Here is a 24,728-nt window from a genome sequence, read left to right on the forward strand (position 1 = left end):
GGTCTGCCTAGGGGTGGGCTAGGGAGATGAGGCGTTCTCTAGAACCCGGCGGGGGCGCAGAGAGCTCCCACCGCCCCACCTGGCTCCGGCACCGGGAAATAGGGCTATGCCTACGGGGACGGGGCTCCGGGAGCGGGGCTTGGGCGTGTGGGGAGAGGCTGGGGAGCCTGGAGGCGGGGCTTGGGGAGCTCGCCCCACGCGGGGCGGGGCTCCAGCAGCCGCGGGATCTGCAGTTCGGACTGACGGCGCCACAGTCGCCGCAGTTCCCTCCACTGTGGTGGCCCCGAGGCCCTGCGGGGAGTCTGGGGGTCGACTGGCCGCTCGGACTTGGCGCGGGGTTGGCCACGCCTCTCCCTACCTCGGCGCGGCCTAGACGGTCGGGGCCGCGGGGAAATGGAGCCCTCTCCCGCCACGGGGGGCTCTGAGACCACTCGCCTGGTGAGCCCCCGAGACCGCGGCGGCGCTGGTGGCGGCCTGCGTTTGAAGAGGTAGGATTGACCTGGGTCGGCCCTCGGCTGGGGGGGAGCGCCAACCTTCCGCCTTCCGTCCACTTCGTTGTCTCTCTCGGCCGGCCGGCCCAGCGCACCGCGACCCCCTCGGCTTCGTGGCGCTGCGTCCTGTCCCCTCCGGCTGCACAGAGAGCCCCGGCCCGCCCAGCCAGCCCCGACCCCCGCCGCTCAACAGCCCGATGTGCCTCCTCCCGGCTACCTTCTTTCTCCCGGTCCCGGGAAACCGCTCCTCGGCCCGCCCCCCAAGCTTCCCGACCCGTCCGCCGCCCCCGCCGCGTCTGACTCCCCCGCGAGCGACCGCCCCTCCGTCTGGCCGGAGTCCGCGCCAGGTGCCCCGATGTGCGCATTGCTCCGGGGTCGTGGGAGCCCCTCGCCGCCCGGGCCCCCGGCCCTACCCTCCGCGCTCCCGGGCTCGGGGCGCCCCCTCCAGAGCGGCCAGCTGTGGGCACCCGGGCCGACGATGGGCCCGGGCTCCGCAGCGGGTCTTCCGGGCTCCCGTGGGGCGGGCGGCCGCTGGGAAGCGAGGGGGCGGTGAGGAAGGAGCAGGTGCGGTCCGGGCGGCGGGGGTATTCCCGGCTACGCACAGACGGGGCCGGGGGCGGCGAGGTGTGAAATGAGGCGCTCGGAGCGGTCGGGACAGCGGGCCGGGGGCGGCCGGAGAACCGCCTCCGCGTCCCGCCGGCCTCCCGCGCCCGGCGCCCGCCTTGTCCCTCCGAGCGGCCGCTCCAGGCCCTCCCTGGCCACCTCCGCTGGCCATTTTGTCTGTTTGCCCACCGTTCCGTTTATCTCGGGAATTTGACAGGGTCTCCGGCTTTTTCTCTTTCCTCATCTCTCCCTATCTTTCCTTTTCCCTCCCAACCCCTCTCCCTTTGTCTCGGATGTGGTGCCTCTGTGGGTTTCTCGCTCCTTCCCTGGATGGGGGCCGTAAACCTGGGTGGATGGGGGAGTGGATGAGGAGAAGGGAGGGAGACTTCCGTCGGGAGCTCTCCCGCGGAGGACTGCAGACGGGCCAGCTGTGGCCCTGGCATCTCTTCACGTACCTTTCGACCCTGCTTCAGGCCAGTCTCCCTTCTACCCCGCTCAGTACTATTTGTTGTTTGTCGGGGGTTTCAGAGGGCCAGGGAGAGCAAGTCGTCTTTCCTTCTCTGCACACAGCAGGTAGCTCCCCGCACCCCTACACACCAACAATGAGGCCTTCTTTAGTGCCCAGTTAATGCAAAACAAAAGGGAGCAGCCTGTTGATGGGTGAATACCTTGATGCCTGACCGCGCTGTGTCCTACAGGGCCAGGCAAGGCATCTTGCCCAATGCCTCAAGGCCGCTCACCCTCTGTTTGCTCTTCAGACCTGCATCTCTGACTCCCAGCTTATCCTCATTCTCATATGACCATTAGTCACCAAATCCTGCAGTATTTTCTGGAAGAGGCTCTTCCCTACCTGCCTGCCTGTCTCTAAGATTCTGCGCAGGGAGCCTCTGGCCTTGTCTGTTCTGGACCCCTCCATCTCCTCTCTTCTCTTCCTCCCAGACTAGTACATCGTCAAGGTCATCCATCTCACGGCTCAGGAAAGATGAAATCAATCAGTGTATCTCCCTTTATGTTACTTTGAGCCCATCACTTTCCTCCTCAGCCCTGCCCCTGGTTCCTCACACTTAAGCTCCAAGCTGCATATCTCATCATTGTCATCCCATGTATCTGGAGCTCCTTTCTCAACCTAGGGCTTCTCTTAAACATCTCCTCCTCTGTGAGGGTCTCCTCATCCCCTTTAGAGTTGGTCACTCCTTTCCCTGTGCTCCAAAGTCCTTTGTTCATAACCCTCCTGGCCTCAGCTTCTCCTTGCACAGTCAGTCATTTGCCACACTTCTGTCTCTCCCACTCGACTGAGCTTCAGTACGTGTACGCTGCTTGGTAGTCTCATTGAAGAATGAGGATGGATTTCAAAGCCACCCTCATCTCCCATCTCCTCTGGAAACACACCTGGAATCATACACACCCAGATTCTAAGTCTTGGAAGGGCATTCCAAGAAGTTAATCTACCTGCCAGCACTTGAATTTTCCCTAGAAGCACCAAATGTGCCCCCATCTCCCTCACAGCTGAATTCGCCCATTGGGCAGAGCTGTCCTCAGCCACAAGGCCCCAGGCACCCTTCCCCACTTTACTGCTGTGATCACATTTCTATCTGGAGCCTTCATTTTCTCTCAAGGGTATTCTTGTGACACCCCCATGAGTATTTCTAGAACTGTACTTTTCTATTTAGGTCCTTTATGCTGTGGAAGGTTCTGTTTTCGCTGGGGTTCAGGTTGGGTAGTAATGGGGGTGAGAATTAAGCCAGAACGGACTGAAAACTCAGTCAGCTTGAGCTCAGCCTCTGGCATCCCCAGGTGAGGCCTCCATCCCCATTCACTTGTCCAGGGAGGCTTACTGCACTGCGCAGTTAAAGTGGCTTCTGCTGGGTGCTTATGGTCGCGCTGAGGTCCAGCTAACGTGTGGCGGACTCCACACCCAGCTCTCCTACTGCCACCAGTCCCAGCCACACCAGTCTGCGCTCTCTCCTCCCCATGACAACCCAGCTCTGGAATCTGGCCATCAGCTCTCTGTGCCAGGAACTTCAGGCTTTTTGGGTCCCAGCATTCTACTCTCCTCTTAAAGGGCCACGTCTAGCTGAATGTCTTAGAGAGGGAAGGTGAAGGACCTGGGAGTGGAGGCACCAGGAGGTAGGGCCAGCAGGGAGGCGCTAAGGCCAGGACCACGTGCTGAGCCCCACCCCACACTTTCACACCACTTCCCCTTCATATTGCCTTCGCCCGGGCACGTGCACCTCCTCTTTATCAAAATCCTTCCCATCCTTCTAGGCCCTTCTCAGGTGCCTCCTGCAGTTGGTTCCCTGATTTCCTCATTAGAGTCAGTCTGTCCCTCTGAGCCCTGATAGCACTTTAACTGCTCTTAAGGCAATAGCTCCGTTTTGCTACATCTCATAGTATTTAGGTACACATTTGTCTTGTTCACCAGAGGCTCCCAGAGATCAGAAAGGATATCCTGCTCATCTTGTATTCTTCGTGGTGCCTATCATAATGAATTGATTTGGTTGCAGTTTAATTTCAGCTCGACCACTAACTAGCTGTGTGGCCTCCATAAGTCCTCTCCCGCTTTGAACCTCATACTTATAATTCTTTTTTTTGTTGGTTTTTTGTTTGTTTGTTTGTTTGTTTTGGCGGTACGTGTGCCTCTCACTGTTGTGGCCTCTCCCGTTGCGGAGCACCGGCTCCGGACGCGCAGGCTCAGTGGCCATGGGTCATGGGCCTAGCTGCTCCGCGGCATGTGGGATCCTCCCAGACCGGGGGCACGAGCCTGTGTCCCCTGCATTGTCAGGCGGACTCCCAACCACTGCGCCACCAGGGAAGCCCTCTAATTCTTTAATAAGTGGTAGACTAGACGTCTGTAAGGTGCTTTCCATGTGTGCTCTGAGATTCTATGGCTCTGTACGTGAAAAGAAAAGGGAGGCTGGAATCTGAGTTGTCCATTTAGCCCCATCTTTCCTGTGGCCCTCTGTCCACAAGGCCTCGGGAAAGGATAGAAAGGTGGGATATCTGATGAAGCCAGTCTGGGGGACCCAGGACCTGGGAGTGAGGAGCAGGTTAGCCCTTGAATCAGGCCTCAGCTTGAACTGGGCTGCCTGCCTCAGTCTCTTCACAGAGCCCTCCGAGCCCCTCCCCGAGGAGCCCAAACCTGTGGAGATGTCCTTCCACCACTGCCACAGGGACCCTCTGCCACAGCCAGGTCTCACCCCTGAGAGGCTGCAGGCGCAGAGGCAGCTGTGTGCCGCCTGTGCTGTGTGCTGCGTCTTCATGGCCGGGGAAGTAGTCGGTAAGTCGGAAAGCAGTTCCTCCAACACCATCCTCCGGGCCCACCCGGAGTCCCAGGAATGTTCCTGGGTAGAGATGCAGGGAAGGTGGGGATGGCTGGGACGGGGGAGGTGGGTGCCCAGGACTCAGGAAGTGGGAGAGGGCGAGGGACAGCACCAAGGGGATTCAGGGCTGTCTCATCAGTATGAACTGGTCTTGTCAAAGCCCTATTTTCTTCTTCTTAAAATATGTTATTGTAGGGAATTCCCTAGTGGTCTAGTGGTTAGGACTCTGCGCTTTCACTGCTGAGGGTGCAGGTTCAATCCCTGCCCGGGGAGCTAACATCCCACAAGCTGCGTGGCGTGGTCAAAAAAATGTTATTGTAGGAAAACTAGAAAATGTGAATGAATGAATGAAAAGGAAAAAAGAAAAGCCCACATGTAATCCCATTACCAGAGAAAAATTGCCGTTCACATTTTGGTGTACGTCCCCCCCGTCTCTTTTGCATGCCTCTACACACGCTGCATGATATTTTCTATATGGACCAGACCGTATATCGCTTTACCCTTACAGGAGGGTATTTGGCGCACAGCCTGGCCATTATGACTGACGCAGCCCACCTGTTGGCAGATGTGGGCAGCATGATGGGCAGCCTCTTCTCCCTCTGGCTCTCTACCCGTCCAGCCACCCGCACCATGACCTTTGGCTGGCACCGCTCAGGTAGGGCCCCCGCATGGTCTGATGACCACCCCCCCAGTCTTGCCAGAAGGTACCTCTCAGGGTCCTGGGCAGCTCTCTGATAGCTTGTCTTCCCCTGCAGAGACTCTGGGGGCTTTGGCCTCCGTGGTCTCCCTCTGGATGGTCACTGGCATCCTCCTGTACCTGGCCTTCATCCGCCTGCTGCACAGCGACTACCACATCGAGGGGGGTGCCATGCTGCTGACCGCCAGCATCGCAGTCTGTGCCAATCTGCTGTACGTTCCAGTGTGGAGCAGGCGCCGTGTGGGGTTCAGGGCGAGGACTCCTCCTCCAGGGCGGGAGAGCAGCCTCTCCTGTCCCGGACGGACTCGCAGCACGCACATGCTCTTCTCATCTCTCCGCTCTAGGGATGCCTGAGAAGGGACTGGGGTAGAGGCCTAAAATTCAGAGTCAAAAGACCTTTGTTAAAGGCCTGCTGTGTACTGGCCGCCCTGCTGGGGGCTGTCATCAGCACTGTCTCATTTAAAGCTCACAACCACCCCATGAGGTAGGTAGGATCGCTCCTGGTATACAGTTAATCAGAGAGATCCCAAGAGGTGACCAGGGGACTTGCCCAGGCCACATAGGTACCTTAGTAGCAGGGCCAGGATCTGAATCCACGTCTCTGGCACCACGTATTCTTGCCCCCAGGCTGCATCACTTGTCTCTCTTGGACCGTATTGTCTTTTTCCTGGGACTGGGAAAATAGGGAGAAAAGAGATGGAGAGAGGGCTCCTGGGGAGATGAGAGGAGAAGGTGTGGAAGTGGGCAGAGGAGGCTGGGAGCAGGCCACCTGGGCTGAGCTGCTCTGCTTCCCCCTCAGAATGGCCTTTGTGCTGCACCAGGCCGGGCCCCACCACAGCCACGGGTCCAGGGGGGCAGAGTATGCACCGCTGGAGGAGGGGCCTGGGGAGCCCCTGCCCCTGGGGAACACCAGCGTCCGGGCGGCCTTTGTCCACGTGCTGGGGGACCTTCTGCAGAGCCTTGGGGTGCTGGCCGCCTCCATCCTCATCTACTTCAAGGTACCGTCTGTGCAAGCCTGCCCCAGCCTCCCTCCCCCAATTCTACCCCCCAGCCCCTCCTTCCCTGGACCCCCACCCACCCCACTCCGCCTCCCAGCTCCCCAGGACTCCCGGCCCAGAGTTACTGTCCCTTTCACCCCAGTACGGTTCTCAGGGGCCTCGCAGGTCCTGTTTGTCCAGGTTGCCCCTAGGTCTTCCTTTGAAAGGTCCCTGATTGCCAGGCTTAGGGCTCTGTTTCTCTACAGCCTCAATACAAGGCAGCTGACCCCATCAGCACCTTTCTCTTCTCCATCTGTGCTCTTGGATCCACCGCTCCCACCCTCCGAGATGTTCTCCGCGTCCTCATGGAAGGTGAGTCAGACGCCACTGCTCCCCGCCCCCCGGGGCCCTCTCTGACCTCACCCCAGGACTAGGCGCCTCTGTTTTCTCTGGAGAAAGTGTGGGGAGAAGGCCTATCGGTGGAAGGAGGATTCAGGGGTGGGGTAAACTGTGGGGATCAACAGGGTGAGTGGTACAGGGTGGGGGAGGTGGGGTCCTGGCCTCTGGGCAGGAGTGGCCCTGGCAATAAGGCACGGTGGGTGCTGCTTGCAGGTACCCCCCGAAATGTGGGGTTTGAACCTGTGCGGGATACCCTGTTGTCAGTGCCAGGAGTTCGGGCAACCCACGAGCTGCACCTGTGGTCCCTTACGCTTACTTACCATGTTGCCTCCGCACACCTGGCCATTGGTGAGTCCACACCGACCCCAGCCAGTTACTTTCCAGAAAACATTTCTCCCTTCCCGTACCACCATCCAAACATAGGAAATGGTCTGAATTAACTGCGAATGGTTTCCACCTCTCTGTCTTTTATCTCTCTTTCTCTCTCTCTCTCTCTCTCTCTCTCTCTCTCTCTCTCTCTCTCTCTCTCTCTCTCTCTCCCTCTCTCCCCCCCTCTCTCTCTTTCTCTCGTATGTTGGAGGCAAGGATCTCTGGCTGGACAGGGTGTTCTCGGGGAGGTTTCACTCTCTCTGAAGTAGTGCGGGGAGCCAGCAACCCTTTAAAAGGTCACTGGTATCTACAGGTCTCGTGATGGGGCACAGTTAGGTAAATTATGGCTACTCCACTCAGTGGGGTATCATGTAAGTTTTAAAAATTGATGATTATGAAGACTGTGGGGCAACTAGGAAAAATGTTTATGGTATAATGCTAAGAGAGAAAGCGGAATATAAAATTTTAGCTACATTATGGTTCAACTATTTAAAATATATATGGTGACTCACAAGCTGACAAAGAATTTTTGAGTTTCTTCCAGATGCAAGAAGCAATCAGAGACATGCAATTTGGATGCCAAAAATATTATACTTTGTAGGATATTTGATGGTAACTCTAGAGGGACAATGAGAACAGAATATTTAACATCTGGAATGTCGTGGAAAATCGGGTGGTATGGCTGCTGAAATACACAGCTGTATACTGATACTCAAAGAGCAGAAGAGAATAGAAAAACAACGGTCTAGTGTGTTAGCCTAGTCGATTAGGGATGAGTCTCTCCGACCTTCTTGACAGTTTTACACTGTTCATACAATAGATAGAAAAAATAAAGCTTCCCTTTCAATCTTGGCTTTCATGCCATGCAGACCGCTGGGTCCCCTTCACGCATCCTTATCTGGGCCCCTGGCTGGTTCCCAATTCCCCTGGAAACCTGCTGCCTCTTATCACTGCCCGGCAGACTCCGCGGCTGACCCTGAAGCCGTCCTGGCTGAAGCCACATCCCGGCTCCACTCCCGGTTTGGATTCTCCAGCTCTACCCTGCAGGTCGAGCAGTACCAGCCTGAGATGGCCCAGTGCCTGCGCTGCCGGGAGCCCCCCCAAGCCTGAGCCACGGCCGCACCCTCACCCCACTGCCAGGCCCAGGCTCAGCCCTGGACTCTCAGCAACTGCCTCCCTGCTCACGGAGAAGGGACGGAGCTGGGTCCGTACCCTTCCTCTCTGCCCGCTTCCACCTGCCAACCCCCCACCCCCCCAGCCCCAATGGGCAAGACCAAAGTGTGTGTGGGGAGTGGGGCCAGGGTCGGGCTGAACAGGGAGGTCAGGGCAGGCGGGCTGTGGAGAAGTTCTGCGGTCCCTGCTCCCCGTGCTCGCGGGGGCCGCCAGCCTCCTTTCCGTGCGGTTCGTTTGTCTGTGTGGCAGGCTGGCTGGCTGGCTGGGGGAATCTGCCTGTCTTTGTGCTGTTGGTGTGCCTAAGCCTGGGGGAGGTCAGCAGGGGCCCCCTCCCCACATGGCTCTCTCTCTGTCTATGCAGGGGCCCCAAAGCCCGCACTTTGTCCGTGTGTTCTAGCCTGTGGTTTTGTGTCTGTGTGTGTCTTGGTGCTGTGGCCTGTGTGTCTCTGTGCCTGTGTGGCTGTGCTATGGTCTCTATGAGTCTGCACCATCCATGTGTCTGTTTGGGGACCTGTCTGGCCATCCCTCTGTTGGTGCTGTGCCCTCGGCTCTCCCAGAGAGAGGGAGGACTCCGCCGCAGCTCTGCCAATAAACTTGTATCTAACTGCACTTTTCAGCCCCTGTGCTGACTCCTCAGGAGGGGGACACAGAATCGGTCATCTGGGAATGGATAGAATCCCTCAGCCAGAGTGACCTTGCACAGCTCCCTTACCCCCTTCCCAGCCTCTCCATCTTCTCCACCCTCAAATATCCATTCTGATGTAGGCTGAAACCCGCCAGTCCCTTTACTGCCTTCCCCTACTGCGCAGTGTGCTCGAGCAGGGAGATGCCCATTCGTTCTGGGCTTGGTTATAGGAGAAAGCTGGATGGCAAGGAGCTGAGGGATACTGGAGTCATTCTGAAAGGCTCTCGCAGGCCAGGGTGGCCTTGGGCTGGTTGGCGGGAAGCTGCAGTCCTTTGGGAGAGAGGGGTTGCATCACGGTGCTGATTTGGCTTTGTTCTCAAGCAGTGTGAGGTGCTGGGGAGCAGCCCTCAGTCCCGACTGCCCCAACCCTGCCTCACAGCAGCCAACCCCAAGGCCAGCTTTGAGCTGTGGACACCAAGGACCTCTTTTACAATTATCCTCCCTTTGCCTCATATACATTGAATCATATATTTCAACAGATTGACCTTACAAATCTCATTAAGGGATTGTTCATTTTCTCTTGCGGTACGCGGTCCTCTCACTGTCGCGGAGCACAGGCTCCGGACGCGCAGGCTCAGCGGCCATGGCTCACGGGCCCAGCCGCTCCGCGGCATGTGGGATCTTCCCAGACCGGGGCACGAACCCGTGTCCCCTGCATCGGCAGGCGGACTCTCAACCACTGCGCCACCAGGGAAGCCCTGTTCATTTTCTCTTAAGAAAACATCAAACCCTTTGTGCTTTCGTTTTGGATATAGTGCAGGAGTCCACTGGCCTTCCCATCCTAGGTTGATATAACTCCAGCAGGAAGCAAAGACCCGGAGCATTTTCATTAGCTTGTGCATATTTCTGCAAGCCTTCTCCCCTACAATGGAAATATCTTTATTATTAAATTGTGTTGATTTTTTAAAAATTATAAAGACAATGTATGTTCGCTTTAAAAACCTATCAAAGGAGGGAATTCCCTGGCGGTCCACTGGTTAGGACTCTGTGCTTCCACTGCCAGGGCATGGGTTTGATCCCAGGCTGGGGAACTAAGATCCCACAAGCTGTGCAGTGTGGCCAAAGCTAAAAATAAATAAATAAAAACCTATCAAAGGAAAGTGTATAAAGTAGAAAGTGAACAATTCCCCTATACTCTTACTCCCAGAGAGAACTGCTATTCACAGTCTCTCTGCTCATATTTTCTTGTCTGTACAAAGACTTCTACGTAACAACATAAGAGGATTATTTTATAGGCGATAACATGTAACCTGCTTTTATGATTCAGCCATTCATCCTGGGTGCGTCTTTCCACGTCAATACACATAGATTTCATTACTTGTTTTAAGGTGTGGTCTTCGGACCGTTGAAGATAGGCCTCCCCATTCTGATCTTCAGCTGGGGGCCCCTCAACCAGGATGGGTGAGTCGCTGCTGGCCTGAGTCTAGCACGGGAGGCTGGGCGCAGGCGAAGGGCTGCAGTCCCTCACGCTTGGCACCGAGGCTTTCCCAGCTGCTCTCCATGCTTTGCTAGTTCCTGCTACTTTCTCATTTTACGACTCATTGATTACAGGCCTCAAGTGACAGGATGGGGGTGGGGAAGAGTGAGGAAATAGAGAGTGGGGAAAACGAGGACTAGATTTTTACCCTATGAACAGCCTTAAGCTGCAGCCCTGCCCTATATGCACAAGGCTGGATCCCTTTGCAGGAGAGGGAACAGAAGGTTCAGGGCAGGGAGAGACCTCACAAAGCATGCAGTCCCTCTCTGTCCCATACCCCTGCAAAATGAAGAGGAAGATGAGGCTCAGAGAGGGAAAAGAACTTCCCCAAGGTCACCCAGCAAGTGACAGGGGCAGGTGCAGAGCCTGGGCTCTCATTCCCACCCAGGCCCTGGGAGGCTCTTGCACAGCTGAGTTTCTCAGCAAAACTCTTCTCGGCTCCTTCCCAGCAACCTGCTGCTACTGGCTAGCCCATGCTGGGGCCCTGCGCTCAGGCGCCTTGGCTCTGCCTCCACCTTCTGCTAATACTCTGGTCACTGGTAACCCCTCTGCATTCCAGCTTTCCTAATTATAAACAGGGGTTACATGACGTTGTGGGTACAAGTGTGCCTGGTATACAGAGGGCATGTAGGAAAGGGTTACCTTTTGGGTGGAATCTGTGAGGGATTTGAGGGAAAAGGGTGACCCAGCACCCTGAGAGCAGGGACAGGAACCGACATTTATTGAGCTTACACTTGGTGCCAGGCGCTGTGAGGCAGACAGTATTGTCTGTGCTTTACAGATGGAGAAACTGAGGCTTACCTGCCCCAGATCATGCAGCTAGTAACCGTCAGAGTTGAGATCCAAATTCAGTTCTGGCTGCACTAAGTCCCCAGCCCTTTTCAACACCACCCTGTTTCCCCCCCCACCTCTGGGCATTGCTCTGTCAGGGACAGGGAAGCCCAGAAGAATCGGGAGCATTCTCCCCCATTCATAGGGCATTCCCGAGGGAGTCCAGGAAACCCTTATCTGCAGGAGCTGCCTGCACACCCCTGTTATCTCCCTGACCCACCTCTCCACTTCCTTATCCAGAAGGCCCTTTCCTCTTGGTGTCCTTCCTTGATGGTAAAAATGAGTGGTGGAGGCAGAGGTGAGGAGAAAGGGCTGGGAGTCGTGGGGACAAGGGGAGGCCGGAGGAAGAGCAGAGCGGGGGAAGGGCCCATCCATCAGCCCAGCCCTGGCAGCTCTTTACACAGCTGGTTAACCAGGGGAGGAGAGGGGACAGGGCCGCTCTCGAGGTGGAGATGTACCAGAAAAAAGGGAAAGCCAGAGGAAGATGAGGTGGACAGGAGGGAGGGCTCAGTGCAGTTGTAGGAGTGCTTGAGAGAGACCGATGAGTCAGACGGAAAAGCCAGAATGGGAGGTTGTGGATTGGAGGGCCTCATGCTGCGGAGACAGGGCAGGTGCTGAAGGGGAAAATCTGGGCAGCTGGGCAGGTCCTGCCCTCCTCAGGGAGCTGCTCACCCTGGGGGCCGCTGGGCCAGCTGGCCATGGGTGGGGGGCCGTGCCTTCCTGTTTGAGGGGCGAGGGCTGAGGACCTGGCAGACCAGGGAAGCAGCCTGTCTGTGGTCAAGAGCAAGTTCAGAGTGATGAAGCGGTGTTCTCCTCCCTCCAGTGACCCTGCCACCCCTTGGGGACTTCCCTAAGCTGTGGGCCCATCCTGGCTGCCTTGAGCCATGCTATCAGAGGGGGAGCAGCGCCCCCCTGAGGGCTGTGCCGTGCTAGCAGCCCAGGCAGCTGGAAGACTGGAGGGAATCACAGGACCCTGAGTCAGGCTGGGAAGACCCCTGCCCCTATTCCTGGCAGATTCCCCCACCTCTGCGGAGAACTGCATTTAGGGAGTTTCTTTCTTTTTTTTTTTTTTTTGCCGTACGTGGGCCTCTCACTGTTGTGGCCTCTCCCGTTGCGGAGCACAGACTCCGGACACGCAGGCTCAGCGGCCATGGCTCACGGGCCCAGCCGCTCCGCGGCATGTGGGATCTTCCCAGACCGGGGCACGAACCCGTGTCCCCTGCATCGGCAGGCGGACTCTCAACCACTGCGCCACCAGGGAAGCCCCAAGGAGTTTCTTTTATTTATTGATTGATTGACTGATTGATTGGCCTTGCTGCTCAGCTTGTGGGATCTTAGTTCCCTTACCAGGGATTGAACCTGGGCCCCAGCAGTGAAGGTCCTCACCACTAGACTGGTAGGGAATCCCCTAGAGCTTCTTTTATACTTGAAGGACTCTTCCTCCCCAACTCTGGGAGTTCCCTGGGCCTCCCTGTCCCTGCTCTGAGCCCCCCAGCCATCCCATCAGCACCTGGTCAACACCTTCCAAAGAGTGCTGGGCAGTTCCCAGATGCCTGTGGGGCAGAGCCTGAGGCTGCACGTGCAGCCACGATCGCAAATGATCCCACAAAGTGGACCCTGTTGCCAGGACTGATGAGAGAAAGTGGGTGGGGAGCATGGGGAGGAGGAGGGGCCCAAGGTTGCCAGAGCCTGTGCCCCATTCCCCACCCTCCTTCTGCTGCTGTCTGGCTATAGCATCCTGAAGCCCCCGGAAGCAGCCCCAGGCCTGGGCGATGCTCACTCAGAGGGCACGCCACAGCCCGCTCATGAGCTATTCCCAACCTCTCCTCCTGAGCCAGAACTCCCACTCCCTCTGTTACCAAGCTGATACTGCTCACTGCACAACAGGCCGATAAAATCAAGAGATGAGTCGTTGGGTCAAGGAATAGTGACTTTATTTGGAAAGCCAGCATACTGAGAAGATGGTGGACTGGTGTCCCAAAGAACCATCTTAACGGAGTTAGAATTCAGGCTTTCTTCTTTCTTTCTTTACTTACTTACTTATTTGGCTACACTGCTGGCATGCAAGATACGGGATCTTAGTTCCCTGACCAGGGATCAAACCCCCTGTACTGGAAGGCGGATTCTTCACCACTGGATCACCAGGGAAGTCCCTCAGGCTTCTTTTATATACTAAAAGGAGAGGAGGTGTGGTTGTTTGCTGCAAACTTTTTGGTGAGGGAATGCTTTGTTCTTGCAGCTGTTTAGGTAGGTCTGGTCACAATGTTCCTACAAAGCTCCAACAAGACCAATGTTATTCTCTGTTCTGCAGCTCTTTATCTCTATATGAATGGAAAAGTGTTACACCTTTAAAGGTCAGAGCCCTGGGGCTATCCTGTATATTTCAGGCTGTAGGCAACATTCTTAACTTGTAGCAAAAGAAAGTAAAAACAACAACAAATAACTTTTAAAAAGCTAGATCCAATGTGGAGTCAGATTTGTTCTTCCCTATTACATTTCTGGAAGATTTTATGGTCAGTTCCTAAGTGGAAGCCTCATTACTGGAGAGAAGAAACGCGCAGCCATCCATAGCCTCCCCCATCCTAGCCTAGAGCTATGATCCTAGGGAAGGCTGCAGGCTGCTGATACAGAATAGTTTCCATTCTTAAAAGAAAACAAAATCTTCCCAGAATAGAACAGGAAAGCTCTGTGTAGGTGGGTCTCCAGGTGCACCCCTTTTGAGTTTTCCTATCCAGTTTGGTGCTGTGCCCGTGGCACCTGGTGGCAGGGTTTACTGCCTTTCTCTCTGACCCAGTCTGAACATCCATTTCCATTCTCTCCTTCCCTTTGGCTCAACCAAGATAGGCTATAAATTTTTAAAGGACTGTAGCCAAAAAGCCTACGGAGAAACAAAAGGGAACCAAATCCAGGAAATAAAAGACAGCTTAAAGCTTACCAAACTAAGCAGGTCTCAGACGTTACAAGAGCAAACTTGCCTTTTCCCTGACTGTGGAGTCTGCCCAGAGATCACCTCCTGGCTCTGGTCCACCTCACCCACCTGCTGCACCAGAGCAGGGTTCAGATCAGGACCCAGTCACACAAGACTTCTGGGAGGCACAGCAAGTGGGTGAGGTGGTCCTGCAGATTGCTTATGCCCCGTGAAGGAAGGCACTGCTCTCCTCATGTTTGCCTCCCCAGCACCAAGCTCACAGCCTGGCACTTAGCAGACTCTCAGTAACGACTGCTGGTGAAGGAATGAATGGATGGAAAGATGGGGAAGGAATAGGCGTGGGGTCAATACAAGCCCATAAGGTGCCATCTTAGTCCCCAGGCCCCCAGCCATGGGCCAGCAAGCCAGTGCCTTAAGGGCTAAATCCCCAGGGCAAACCTGCACCGCCCTTTGGTGGTAGCTAATCAGGAGTCTGTCAAGGAGGAAGTAATTGATATTTCTAGAGAGGGTCCTCCAAGGTGGGTGAGGTGCCATGGCCCTGCCTGGGCATTGCCTGCCTAACCCTACCACAAACTCATGATGTCTAGCTTCCCCTTTGAGCCCTGCTTGGCGATCCTTTTATTAATCTCCTGAGGATCCATCACAGCTTTCCCAGCCTTTTCTAGACTTTCAGGTTCTAATCCCTACACCTCTTTTTTCCTTGGCAAACAACCCTCAGCTTCTAAGCCAATACCTCACTAAGCCCATGAACCTGGGGTCCACCTTCCCACTCACAAAGCATCAGACTGAGTCTGTGCCTCAGACTGCATTCTCTGTGGCCTCCTGCAGGGTCTGAGCCTGTCCACACCTCCCCCCATATCTCACATATCTGAAATTCTGGGCCTCTCTGAGGGCTTTCTTCTGAACTCTTCTCCAACCCTTTCTGAGTTTCAGGTTTTAGCTGACTGCTTTTGCTCCCAATCTCTCGGTGAATAATACAGAGGCAGAATTTTAAAGAGCTTTCATTACCTTTACATTGATGATTCAGTCAACAGATGCTTATTAAGCACCAACTCTGTGCTCAATACTTTTCTAGGTGCTTGGGATACATCAGTGAATAACGTCTCTGTTCTCATGGCACTTACCGTTATCACATATAAATATCACATTGACCTCTGTTGCACTTGTTTCAATTCCCCAGCTTTGTTATCGACGAGACGTCTCCATAGAGATGTCCCACAGCAGCTGAACAGTATCCTGCCCAAACAATCCATCCTTTCCCACCCCCAGCTGGTCTGTACCCATCCCCGTCTCCTCATCTCAAGAGCCCACCCCACAGAGCCACGCTTCACTTTCCTATCCTTAGTGTTTTATAACATTCATTCTTGTCTCTTCTCTTCAGCCATCATCTGCTTTTAGTGCAACAACATCCAACGTGGCTTCCCTAATGGTGGGATGGCTGCTACCCCCAGCTCTTCTGGCCCCAGCTCTTCTGGCAGTCATTCTCGACCCCGCACCATCACCAGCAAGGTCGCCCACAGTCTACAGGATATCATCGCAGAATCATACACGCCAACCGAGGCTACACTGGCAACTTCCAACTCGACCCTTTCAACTTAAAGCCCTCAGGTGCACTGACTTACCGGCCCACGGCTGGAATACCTATCTTGAGGGGATTTTCTTCTTCACTAGGATAGGCAGTGAAGAGTTGGGGGAAATGATTTTGCAAGGAAATAAGAAAATACATTAGGTCAGACCTCTTTTTTTTTTTTTTTTTTTTTGCGGTACGTGGGGCTCTCACTGTTGTGGCCTCTCCCGTTGCAGAGAGCAGGCCCCGGACGCACAGGCTCAGCGGCCATGGCTCACGGGCCCAGCTGCTCCGCGGCATGTGAGATCTTCCCGGACCGGGGCACGAACCCGTGTCCCGTGCATCGGCAGGCGGACTCTCAACCACTGCGCCACCAGGGAAGCCCGGTCAGACCTCTTTTCACAGGGGAATATATTTAAAGAGTTCATCCAAGAGTAAGTAAAAAAGAATGTTAATATGTGTACAAGTGCTAGAACAGTGCTTGGCACGTAATTAGAGCCATGTTAACTTAAAAAAAATATAGATCAAATCTCTTAAGTATCTCAGGAGGAAGGGAGACCAGGAAACTTTATTTTTTTTAACTGTATGTGGTTAATGATAGTCACATGGCACACATGAAGTTGCTTCTTAATGAATGTGGAACAGTCTCAGACACGGGTGTTTTTTTTAAAGGTCTGTTTTCATTTCTTGCTGATAGTCTCTTTTTACTTCCCAGTGTCATGAGATCTCCCTTCTGGTTGTAGGAGAAAGAAGTTTATTCAACTTAGAGCTGTGTTACAATTAGGAGAGCCAAAGAAAGGGTCAGGGCGGGGACACCTCCCACCACTTAGCAGCTGAGTGGAATGTGTGTGCCGCTTGGTGGCAAAAGCGGCTTCTGCTGAGGACAAGCCTCCCTGAGTTCTGTGGGAATCTGTGCGTGACAGATTCCTAGTGCTTGGGAAAATAATCTGATTTGTTTGAATAGCGTTAAGAAGGGTAAACGAAGTCCTAGAAAGGAGTAGAAACATTCTAGAAATGATACTCTCCTTTCCAACCAACTAGGTCCTCCAGGTACCTGAGGGAGAACTCGTCAGGGTCAGGGGTTTGAAAAGCCTGGAAAGGATTAACATTAGGGGGGTTGGAGACGGCTCAGCGACCCCGATGAGCAGATGATGTTATACCTAGTCCCACCCTTCTTCAAACAGTGCCTGTGGTTATAAACTCCTATTTGAGCAGATGATGTTATACCTAGTCCCACCCTTCTTCAAACAGTGCCTGTGGTTATAAACTCCTATTTCTGTTGGAATCTACATCCAGACCTCTTGGTCTGGCTCATCAGACTCTCAAGCCTAACAATATGCCTAACGATATGGAGCAGAAAGGTCCTGCTGGGTCTAGGCGTATGTCCTCACTGTGCTGCAGACACAGAACTACCACTCCTATGTTCAAGCTGGAAGGCAAGATTCTTCACCCTCCTCCCATCCACCTGGCACAGCTCGCCCTTTCCTCAGGAACCAGCCCAAACCCCAACCCCGTGGATCCTTCTGGCACCAGGAGACCCATGCTGGTCTCTTCTGAGAACCAGCTCCCCCCACACACCTTAGACTTGTTCTCTGGTTGTTTAGATTTGTGTGGCTTGCCTCTCCCACTGATTTTGAACGCCCTTGAAGCCTGAAATAACTTTTTCCTTTTTAACAGAAAGGTGAGTGTGAAGTCAAGCGGTCCTGATATTTGAATCCTAGCGATGTGACTCTGGTTAAGCCACCTGGTAATCTTCCGAGTGTTTCGCGTCTGTAAAACGGTTGGACGTTTGGCATAGGATTACATATATGTGGAAAGTGCCCGCTCACGCTAAGTTTTCAAAAAAAAACGAGCTCCATCTCCTTCTCCCATCCCTGCAACTTGCCGATAGCTAACAGCTCTTTGCACAAAGCAGGTTCTTCCTGAACGACGTTGGAGTAGTTTGGACCATCGTGTGCCAATTTAATCTGCAGAAGTCGCTGGATGTCTCACCACCTAAGAGGCCTCAAAGCTGCGGATGAGAATTACCTTGTTCATCCTTATACTCCCACTGCATGTGGTGCTTTGTACGCAGAGGGTGTAAGTTGGCCTGCTGGATCCAGAAATGTAACGCTGCTGAAGTTCACGAAATGGAATAGCTCACACACTGAACGACCCACAGAAGCGCTAATGTGCAGACACCTGAGCTGCTCCACCTCAGCCCCCCTGACCCTAGTCCAGGCTGAAAACTCCAGTGCGGCAGTCTCCCAGGGAGAGCAGGTAGGAGGGGCTCCTCCCAGCAGCAGCAGCTGGAGAACTCCAAGCGAGGTTTTGAGGACGCAGTGGCCACCTCAGCCACCGAGGAGAGGACTAACCAGAGGAGAGAAAAGGCCTACGGGATAACGGACACCACTGGCAGGACACAGATGCTCAGCCCTCCCTTCACCACGACTCATGCACCTGAATTGAGGAACGAGGGCTGGACACGTATCGGTGTAGTGCAGGCCGCAGAGAGCACCCACAGAATGGCACGTTCCTGCCCAGAACCCCAAAGAGCCACCACTCTGAAAATGGGGGACTGGCTGCTCCCCTGGCCAGAACATGAGCCTGCCCGGCAAGGCTGCTCTCGTATTTGGGAAACTATTCCCGTTTTCTAGAAGAAAGCTCTGCCTATTACACTCAACATCCTCTGCTGAAGCCAGGATACATGCAAGGAAGCAAGAACCAGAGGCAGCTCAGCTGTTTTACTAAGTCAGTGGAAAAGTAACAGTACAGATTTCAGGTGCAATAAGGGAGACGGGGCCGACCGGGCCCCAGCACCTGAGACCCCATCCCCATGCGAGACAGCTCCAGTCCAGTCCAGCGTCTGAAGCGTGGTCCACATGTGTGTGCGTATAAGCACATGACCTATCTGGATGCCCCAGAGCATCTACTTAAGTGTGCTGCCTCCGTGGAGGGCACCGGATTCCGTGCCCAGCAGCTGGGCCTGAGAAGAGGCTGAGGAGTCGGGCCCTAGAAGCGGCCGAGCACAGTGGCTAACAGAGCCATGCGGATGTACATGCCATTCTCCGCCTGCCGGAAGTAGGCTGCTCGGGGGTCCGAGTCCACCTCCACACTGCAAGAGAAGCAAGAGTCACCATGTGGCCCAAGACAGCCTGAACAGGACTGAGTGCACTCCCAGAGCCAGACCCCCGCCCCCAAGCATGTCCTCAATTTTGATGCCATGTCACCTTATCTCGTTGACTCGCGGCATTGGGTGCATCACCACCATCTTCTTCTTGGCCCGGGTCATGATGTGGGGAGTGAGGATGAACTGGCCAAAGCACTGTGGGGCAGAGAGGGGCCCCATTAGCACGTCCGGGCAGGGGTGGCTATGAGCCCGCGAGCCTGGGTTCCACCCCCCCGGTCCTCGCACTCAGTTATCGCAAGCAAGGGACCCAGCCTTCCTGGCTGCTAGTCTGCGTGCCCAGCAGCTCCAGACCGGGGTTCTCCTCAGCCCTCGTGCTCACAGCTTCATACTCCTGGCTAGAGCCGAAGCGCTCCTTCTGGATGCGAGTCATGTAGAGCACGTCAGTGTCGGGCAGCGCCTCCTCGATGCTCTCAAATTCCTCCTGGAGGGTGAGGCCCGGCCAGGGTGAGTGTGGTGACGGCACTGACCGCCCAACCCAGGTCCCCCACAGGCTCCCAGGGCCTGACCTGCTTGGTGCCGCGGGACGCCACGAAAGCCCGCACGTCGGGGGGCATGCGCAGGCTGGGAGGCGCCACGTAGCGCAGGCTGACGCGATACTGGGTGAGCAGGCAGGCCAGTGAATGCACCGTGCGTCCGTGCTTCAGGTCCCCAACCATTGTGATCTGGGGAGGAAGCCGGTCACCAAGAGGGCCCCCAGACTGAGCACACCCCCACCCCCACCCCCATTTTAAAGCTCTGGGCCTCAGGACCAGAACGTAGGCCTCAGAATGCGGGCGACGTGTGCTGAAATGCAGAAACCACCTCCCAGGCAGGCCTCCAAGCCCTGCCACCACCCTCACCGTCATGCCGTTGACTGTCCCAAGCTCCTCCCGGATGGTGAAGATGTCCAGCAAGGCCTGGGTGGGATGCTCTCCGACCCCGTCCCCCGCATTGATCACCGGCCTCCGGCAGTGCTTGGCTGCCAGCTGTGAACACGGGCACAAGGAAGGAGAATCCTGTCTTCTGCGTCTCAGGGACCCCCACTCCTCCCGCGTCCCCGCACCCATCTGGCCCGACTGAGACCTGCAGTCACAGGAAGTGTGGGCAGGGGGGCCCTCGTGTCCCCGGGTCCAGCCAAATCAATCCTGACCCGGCACTCAGGCCGGCCTCACCTCCACTGCTCCGGGCTGGGGGTGCCGCAGCACCACGACGTCGGCGTAGCAGCTCATGGTCTGCACCGAGTCAGCCAGGGATTCACCCTTCTGGACGGAGGACGTGGCTTCTGAGAAGCTGAGCACGGCGCCCCCGAGCCGGGCCATGGCCGCTGCAAAGGAGCTGCTGGTCCGCGTGCTCACCTCGTAGAACATGGAGGCCATCACCTTCCCCTGGGGGAGGTGAGAGTCATGCGTGCACACACGTGTTCATCTTGGGGAGTGCGTGGGCTGATGCCCGCCTCCCCGACTTACGCAAGAGGGGCGCGAGAACCCCGTCCCTCAAACCTTCCCATGACCTGTTGTAGCCTTGACATTTCCACCACAGTGTCACTCTGAGCTAAAGGTCTGCCTCCAAAAAGCCATTGTTAAGAGTCTGAACGAGACATTCATTCTCTGGGAGAGAAGAAAATACCCTAGACTTCTCTCCCACGAATACGTCAGCACCAACCAAGTGACCAGATTCGCGGGCCTGTGTGCTGGTGCTCAGGACCTCGCAAGTCAGCTGAATACTGATCGGAGGGCAAACACGGGGGCGGCCTAGAGAAGCAGGACCTCCCAGAGCAGGGCTTACCTATGGAGGGTGTGGACTCACACGAGGGGACCTATGGCAGGGGAGGGAGACCCCTCTGACCACTGCACAGCCCTGCTGACATGGGCCTGGATCCCCAGCCCACAGCCCTGACCCTGACCCTGACCTTGAGGATGTCGAGGCTCCGCTCCTTTTGCACCATCATGCGCAGCGTGTGTGCCACGTTGAACAGGTGAGACATCTAAGAAAGATCCCAACTCAGCTGGAAAGGCGGTGGCCCCCAGGGGCCCTAGCCCCGACTCTCCAGGTCCTCAAAGCTCTGGGTATCCCCCTCCTCCCTCCCACAGGCACCTGATCCTTGGTGAACTGCTGGACAGACAGGATATGTTGGCCCACTAATGAGTGCAGCAGGGGTGAGGTCTGGGGGTGCAGCAGGCCAGGGGTCCCCAGGTTCTGGGGCGACGCCTGTCTAGGTACTGGTGGTGGAGGGTAGCAGGTGCCATCAAGGGTTCCCATCAGCTCTGCAGAGTGAGGGACGGGGCAGAAGAGGCTGGTCAGAGGGTTCCTCCTACCCAGGCCAGATCAGAGAGGTCCCCAAGGTGAGCGCGTGTCCCGGGGCGTCTCTCACCTGGCTCAGCTGCCTTCCGGGAGGTCTTCTCCTTTGGCTCCTCAGCTACGAAGAGGGCAACAGGACAGATGCAAGCTGTGGCTGAGGTGTGTGCAGAGCCCCCGCTTCCCAAGGACTCCGGATCACAATGTCTGTGTTAGACCAACTCACACCACAGTAGCTACAGCAGGTTAGGTGAGGGCAGGAAGGACTGGCAGCTCTGGGCACGGACACGTGACTTCCCACAGGGGCTGCTGTGTGTGATCAGTGGTGCCCTCCCGGGACCCTCCCAGTTGGCAAAAGGATCCTAGGCAGGGGGAACGGCCAGGCTCACAGCAACCAACAACCTGGATTTACCCCATGCTCTGCTGCGCCATGGGATCCCAGCTCCCAGGCGGAGGAACACAGCTGCCCACAACAAAAAAGGGCCTGTGAGAAGAAGCTGTGGGATGCTGCCTCCCTCATGCGGGGTGGGCTGATTTAGGCAAAGGGGGACACAGCAGGTCAGATGAGGGCAGCAGGAAGGACAAGGTAAGTGGACAGAGGTGAGGTGCTGGGGGGCCCTGGGACAGTTCCTAGGCCACAGAGCCCCCCAACCTCAGCCCACCTGGGACACTGCGGGGGAGAGGAGCCCATCCCGACACGTCTCTAAGTCCAGGTGGCCCCACCCTCCACGTCATAGGATATTCCTCTTACCTGGCAAACCTGGGTCAGAGGCTCGGTGGATTCGGGGCGGCAGGTGGAAGCGGCCGTCGGGAAGTGCTGGGATGCCCCGGCGGGGCCTCTCTGGGGTCTGGAGAGACAACACTGGCTGCTGACCTGACCCTCCTCAAATTCAATCCCTCAAGAAAAGCCAAACTGCTCCCTGTCCGCTAGGATTCTACCTCCATCATGTCCCCTCAGCCCCGCCTCCCACTGGGCTGCCCTCAACAGGTGCGGGCCCACTGGCCTCTCCGAGACGTCTCTCTGCTTGGGTTAATAACGGGTTTGTGTTTCCTGTGGGAAGACTCCTAAACTGAGAGTTAATTCTATGTTTTGCAGTAGAGGGGGTAGGTGGTGAGGATTTTAAGTGTTAAGTGAGGAACGTTCCACCGCCCCGAACCACCAATGGAGATGTTTATGCTGTCAGCCCCGCCCCTGACTGCACCCCCAACCCCGCCCCCCAGCCCGAAGCAGCACGGATACCGTTGTTAGCTCACTGGCGGCGGGGGCCGAGGGTGTGAGCTGGGGAACTGCCCCCTGTGGCCACTTGCGTACGTCCTGTCCATAGCCCGGCGGCACCAGCACCTGCGGACGGAAGGCAGGGGCGGGCAAGTGAGCCAGACTGGGGTCCTAAAGGGGTGGAAGCCAGCAAGAAGACAAAAACGCCCCGGGGACCTGCTCCCACCCGCACCCAGGGCAGCTGGACGGGTAGCGGGACCACAGAGACGTGCTGGGGTGGGAGGAGAACAGCGTGAGCGGGTCACGACCGGCCCGGGCCCGGGCCACACACACACCTGCCCGTCAATGTAGGCAACCTCTCCTCGCAGGACCACACGGCGGACGGTGCCCTTCACCTTCTGCCCTTCAAAGGGTGTCCAGTGGGCCTTGGAGAAGGGCGTGTGGTTGGGGACCGTCCATTCATGCTCCAGATCCACCTGCCAGAGTCACGGGTTATGCCGGGCCCGGGCCGCAGCGTGCAACAGCTCCCAGGGCTGGGGAGCCCCCGCCGCCCGGCCCACATCCCCACACCTCCACGTAGGTGTCCTCCTGAGGGGGCAGGTGGAAGATGCGCCGAGGGTTGTGGTGCAGTCGCTGCAGCAGGTCATCCAGGCTGAGCCGGCCCTCGCTCACCGCCGTCAGCAGTAGGGGCAGCATGGTCTCCAGCCCCGGGAAGCCGGGGGGCGGCTGGGGCCCACACTTCTCCTCCACGGCGTGGGGGGCTGGGAGGAGAGAGCATGGCCCTCAGGACCAATCGCCTCCACACACGAGAGGTCACGCACGCCACCAGGATGACGCCTCACTAACCAACCCCGATGCTAGCTTTTTCTGGGAATCAGAAGGTAGGGCAACTGGGACTGCTGTCATCTTTGGGGGCCCGCACCTTTCACCCACATTCTCCCCTTTACAGTTTACCCATTTGCTCATTCGTTCTTTCAGGAAATATTTATCAAGCACCTGTGACAGACTAGGAACCGTATTAGAGGCTGGGATCCTACCCAGATCAAGGCCCAATCTTCATGGAGCCCAAGGTCCTTGCCCGTGAGGATGGGGCACGAGCCCGCCTGGGCAGAGGGGGTTCGGCCCGGGCCCGCTCACCATGGTCGGAGGCGAAGCAGTCGATGATGGCCATGTTCTCCCACAGGGCTTCCACGTCCTGCCGGGAGCCAAGCTCAGGCCGGACCTCCCCCTTCCCGGGCCCCAGATGCGCCAGGTCATCGCGGCTCAGGAACAGATGGTGGGGTGCCACCTCACAGGTCACCGGCAGCCCCCGTGCCTTTGCAGCTTTAATCAGCAGGATCTGGGGGAGAGCAGAGAGACCTCGAGGAGGCCTCCCTCCAGGCCCCACCCTGCAAAGTCCCCGCAGCCAACCTCCCCTCTCGGAGAGTCCTGGGACAGACGTGCTGGGTACGGGCTCCAGGCTCCCCTGCTCGTCCCCTGCCCCCAAGGACTACCCTGGTCACCTGGAGTTACTGGGAAAGCAAGAGGGGCACCTCTGCTGGGCTCTCACCTCTTCCTTCCGCGCCACGTGACAGATGTGTACCGAGCGCTGGGTCAGCTGGGCCACCATGAGGACGGCGGCGACACTCTGCCGCTCTGCGTGGGCCACGATGGGGAGGTGGGACGGCCACGTCTCGAAGTGCTGGGGGCACGAAGAACATTCTGGGACCATGCAGAGCCCAAGACCTCAGGGAGCTCCTGATTCACCGCTGCCAGCCCACTGTGCGGGGCCCTCAAGCCAGGAGGTAGCGGTTGGCTGCCTCCTCCCACCTGCCCACCCCTACCTCCATCCACTGCGCCACACTGTCCAGCCGCAGCTCAGAGAAGGTCTCATTGAGGTAGAGCTTCAGCCCTGCCGCGGACCCAGCCACAGCCCCCAGGGTCCCTGCGTTTTCCGACGAAGCTCCGAGGAATAAGGCGTAGTCACAGCGGGCGCCGGCCTCTGCCAGCTGGAGGAGGTACATTTGAGATTAGGCCCCTCAGCACCGGTGCCAGCCTGGCACCCATGAGTGGCCTGGGCCCCTGGGGAGGGACAGAGGGAGCAGGGCTCAGGCAGGTGGGGAGGCAGGTGGGGGCAGGCGGTCACCAGGAAGCAGGGACAAGGGCGTACCTTCTGTGCCAGGGCCAGAGCAGGGGCATCGACGATGGGGGGCCGGGTATTAGGCATGGCACACACCATGGTGATGCCCCCGGCCAGGGCAGCCGCTGTGCCTGAGGCAAAGTCCTCCTTGTGTGTCCCCCCTGGTTCCCGCAGGTGCACGTGGACATCGATCAATCCTGGGAGAACACGGAGGCGGCAGGTTAGAGGAAGATTCCGAGACACGAAGGCCATCAGGGAGGTGAACGGGGGTGGCAGGAAAATAAACAGCGACTGATATAAGCGAGAGGTGGCGAGGTTCGTCAAGGGCACCGTGGATGGAGAAATAAAAGAGCTTAGGGTGAGGAAGATTCTGGGCCCTCCCCACTCCGTACACTCCAGGGCAGAGTGGGCCCCACGGCCATCCTTTGCTAC

The 24,728-nt window shown here is 56.7% G+C and overlaps 2 protein-coding genes across 14 annotated transcripts in view; one reads left to right on the plus strand and one right to left on the minus strand.

The window, feature by feature from the left end:
- Positions 1 to 20,641, plus strand: SLC30A3 (solute carrier family 30 member 3). Of its 10 annotated transcripts, none has more exons than XR_010835603.1 (9): positions 3 to 488; positions 4,190 to 4,371; positions 4,923 to 5,069; positions 5,170 to 5,323; positions 5,911 to 6,109; positions 6,355 to 6,460; positions 6,701 to 6,835; positions 15,333 to 15,559; positions 17,434 to 20,219. XR_010835603.1 is itself a non-coding variant. In XM_067007914.1 (9 exons), exons 1-9 carry the CDS (start codon positions 394 to 396, stop codon positions 17,230 to 17,232), a joined length of 1,326 nt encoding a protein of 441 aa, XP_066864015.1. In that variant the 5' UTR covers positions 244 to 393; the 3' UTR covers positions 17,233 to 17,308. The 10 variants fall into 10 exon arrangements, 8 of the variants coding, with proteins under 8 accessions (XP_058935925.1, XP_066864014.1, XP_058935932.1 ...); XM_067007914.1 differs by lacking the exons at positions 5,170 to 5,323; positions 17,434 to 20,219 and adding exons at positions 15,755 to 15,952; positions 17,196 to 17,308 and having other exon boundaries at positions 244 to 488; XR_010835604.1 differs by lacking the exon at positions 6,701 to 6,835 and adding an exon at positions 15,755 to 15,952 and having other exon boundaries at positions 257 to 488; positions 17,196 to 20,641.
- CAD (carbamoyl-phosphate synthetase 2, aspartate transcarbamylase, and dihydroorotase) overlaps positions 18,227 to 24,728 on the minus strand; it is a 22,377-nt gene continuing 15,875 nt past the window's right edge. Inside the window, exons 28-45 of one of the 4 annotated variants that reach the window (XM_059079918.2) lie at positions 24,327 to 24,493; positions 24,001 to 24,165; positions 23,727 to 23,858; positions 23,315 to 23,516; positions 22,748 to 22,938; positions 22,513 to 22,653; positions 22,202 to 22,303; positions 21,713 to 21,809; positions 21,374 to 21,424; positions 21,038 to 21,082; positions 20,761 to 20,930; positions 20,576 to 20,650; positions 19,839 to 20,051; positions 19,527 to 19,652; positions 19,194 to 19,349; positions 19,007 to 19,108; positions 18,728 to 18,822; positions 18,227 to 18,612 (exon numbers count right to left, since the gene is read on the minus strand). In XM_059079918.2, the coding sequence (XP_058935901.1) occupies positions 18,510 to 18,612; positions 18,728 to 18,822; positions 19,007 to 19,108; positions 19,194 to 19,349; positions 19,527 to 19,652; positions 19,839 to 20,051; positions 20,576 to 20,650; positions 20,761 to 20,930; positions 21,038 to 21,082; positions 21,374 to 21,424; positions 21,713 to 21,809; positions 22,202 to 22,303; positions 22,513 to 22,653; positions 22,748 to 22,938; positions 23,315 to 23,516; positions 23,727 to 23,858; positions 24,001 to 24,165; positions 24,327 to 24,493 (2,333 nt within the window). In that variant the 3' untranslated portion in view covers positions 18,227 to 18,509. The remainder of the gene's footprint in view (positions 18,613 to 18,727; positions 18,823 to 19,006; positions 19,109 to 19,193; positions 19,350 to 19,526; positions 19,653 to 19,838; positions 20,052 to 20,575; positions 20,651 to 20,760; positions 20,931 to 21,037; positions 21,083 to 21,373; positions 21,425 to 21,712; positions 21,810 to 22,201; positions 22,304 to 22,512; positions 22,654 to 22,747; positions 22,939 to 23,314; positions 23,517 to 23,726; positions 23,859 to 24,000; positions 24,166 to 24,326; positions 24,494 to 24,728) is intronic. The other 3 variants (XR_010835601.1, XM_059079919.2, XR_010835602.1) reach the window with 3 other exon arrangements.

This window comes from Kogia breviceps, chromosome 11 (genome assembly GCF_026419965.1).
Source record: "Kogia breviceps isolate mKogBre1 chromosome 11, mKogBre1 haplotype 1, whole genome shotgun sequence".
NCBI lineage: Eukaryota > Metazoa > Chordata > Mammalia > Artiodactyla > Physeteridae > Kogia > Kogia breviceps.

What these genes read in the sequence shown, in the direction of transcription:
- SLC30A3 (XM_067007914.1), top strand. Translation starts at nt 394, where the DNA reads ATGGAGCCCTCTCCCGCCACGGGGGGCTCTGAGACCACTCGCCTGGTG. An exon ending in TCTCCGCGTCCTCATGGAAG is followed by an intron (nt 6,461 to 6,700) that starts GTGAGTCAGACG and finishes TGCTGCTTGCAG; the next exon opens with GTACCCCCCGAAATGTGGGG. An exon ending in CTCCGCACACCTGGCCATTG is followed by an intron (nt 6,836 to 15,332) that starts GTGAGTCCACAC and finishes TCTTCTCTTCAG; the next exon opens with CCATCATCTGCTTTTAGTGC.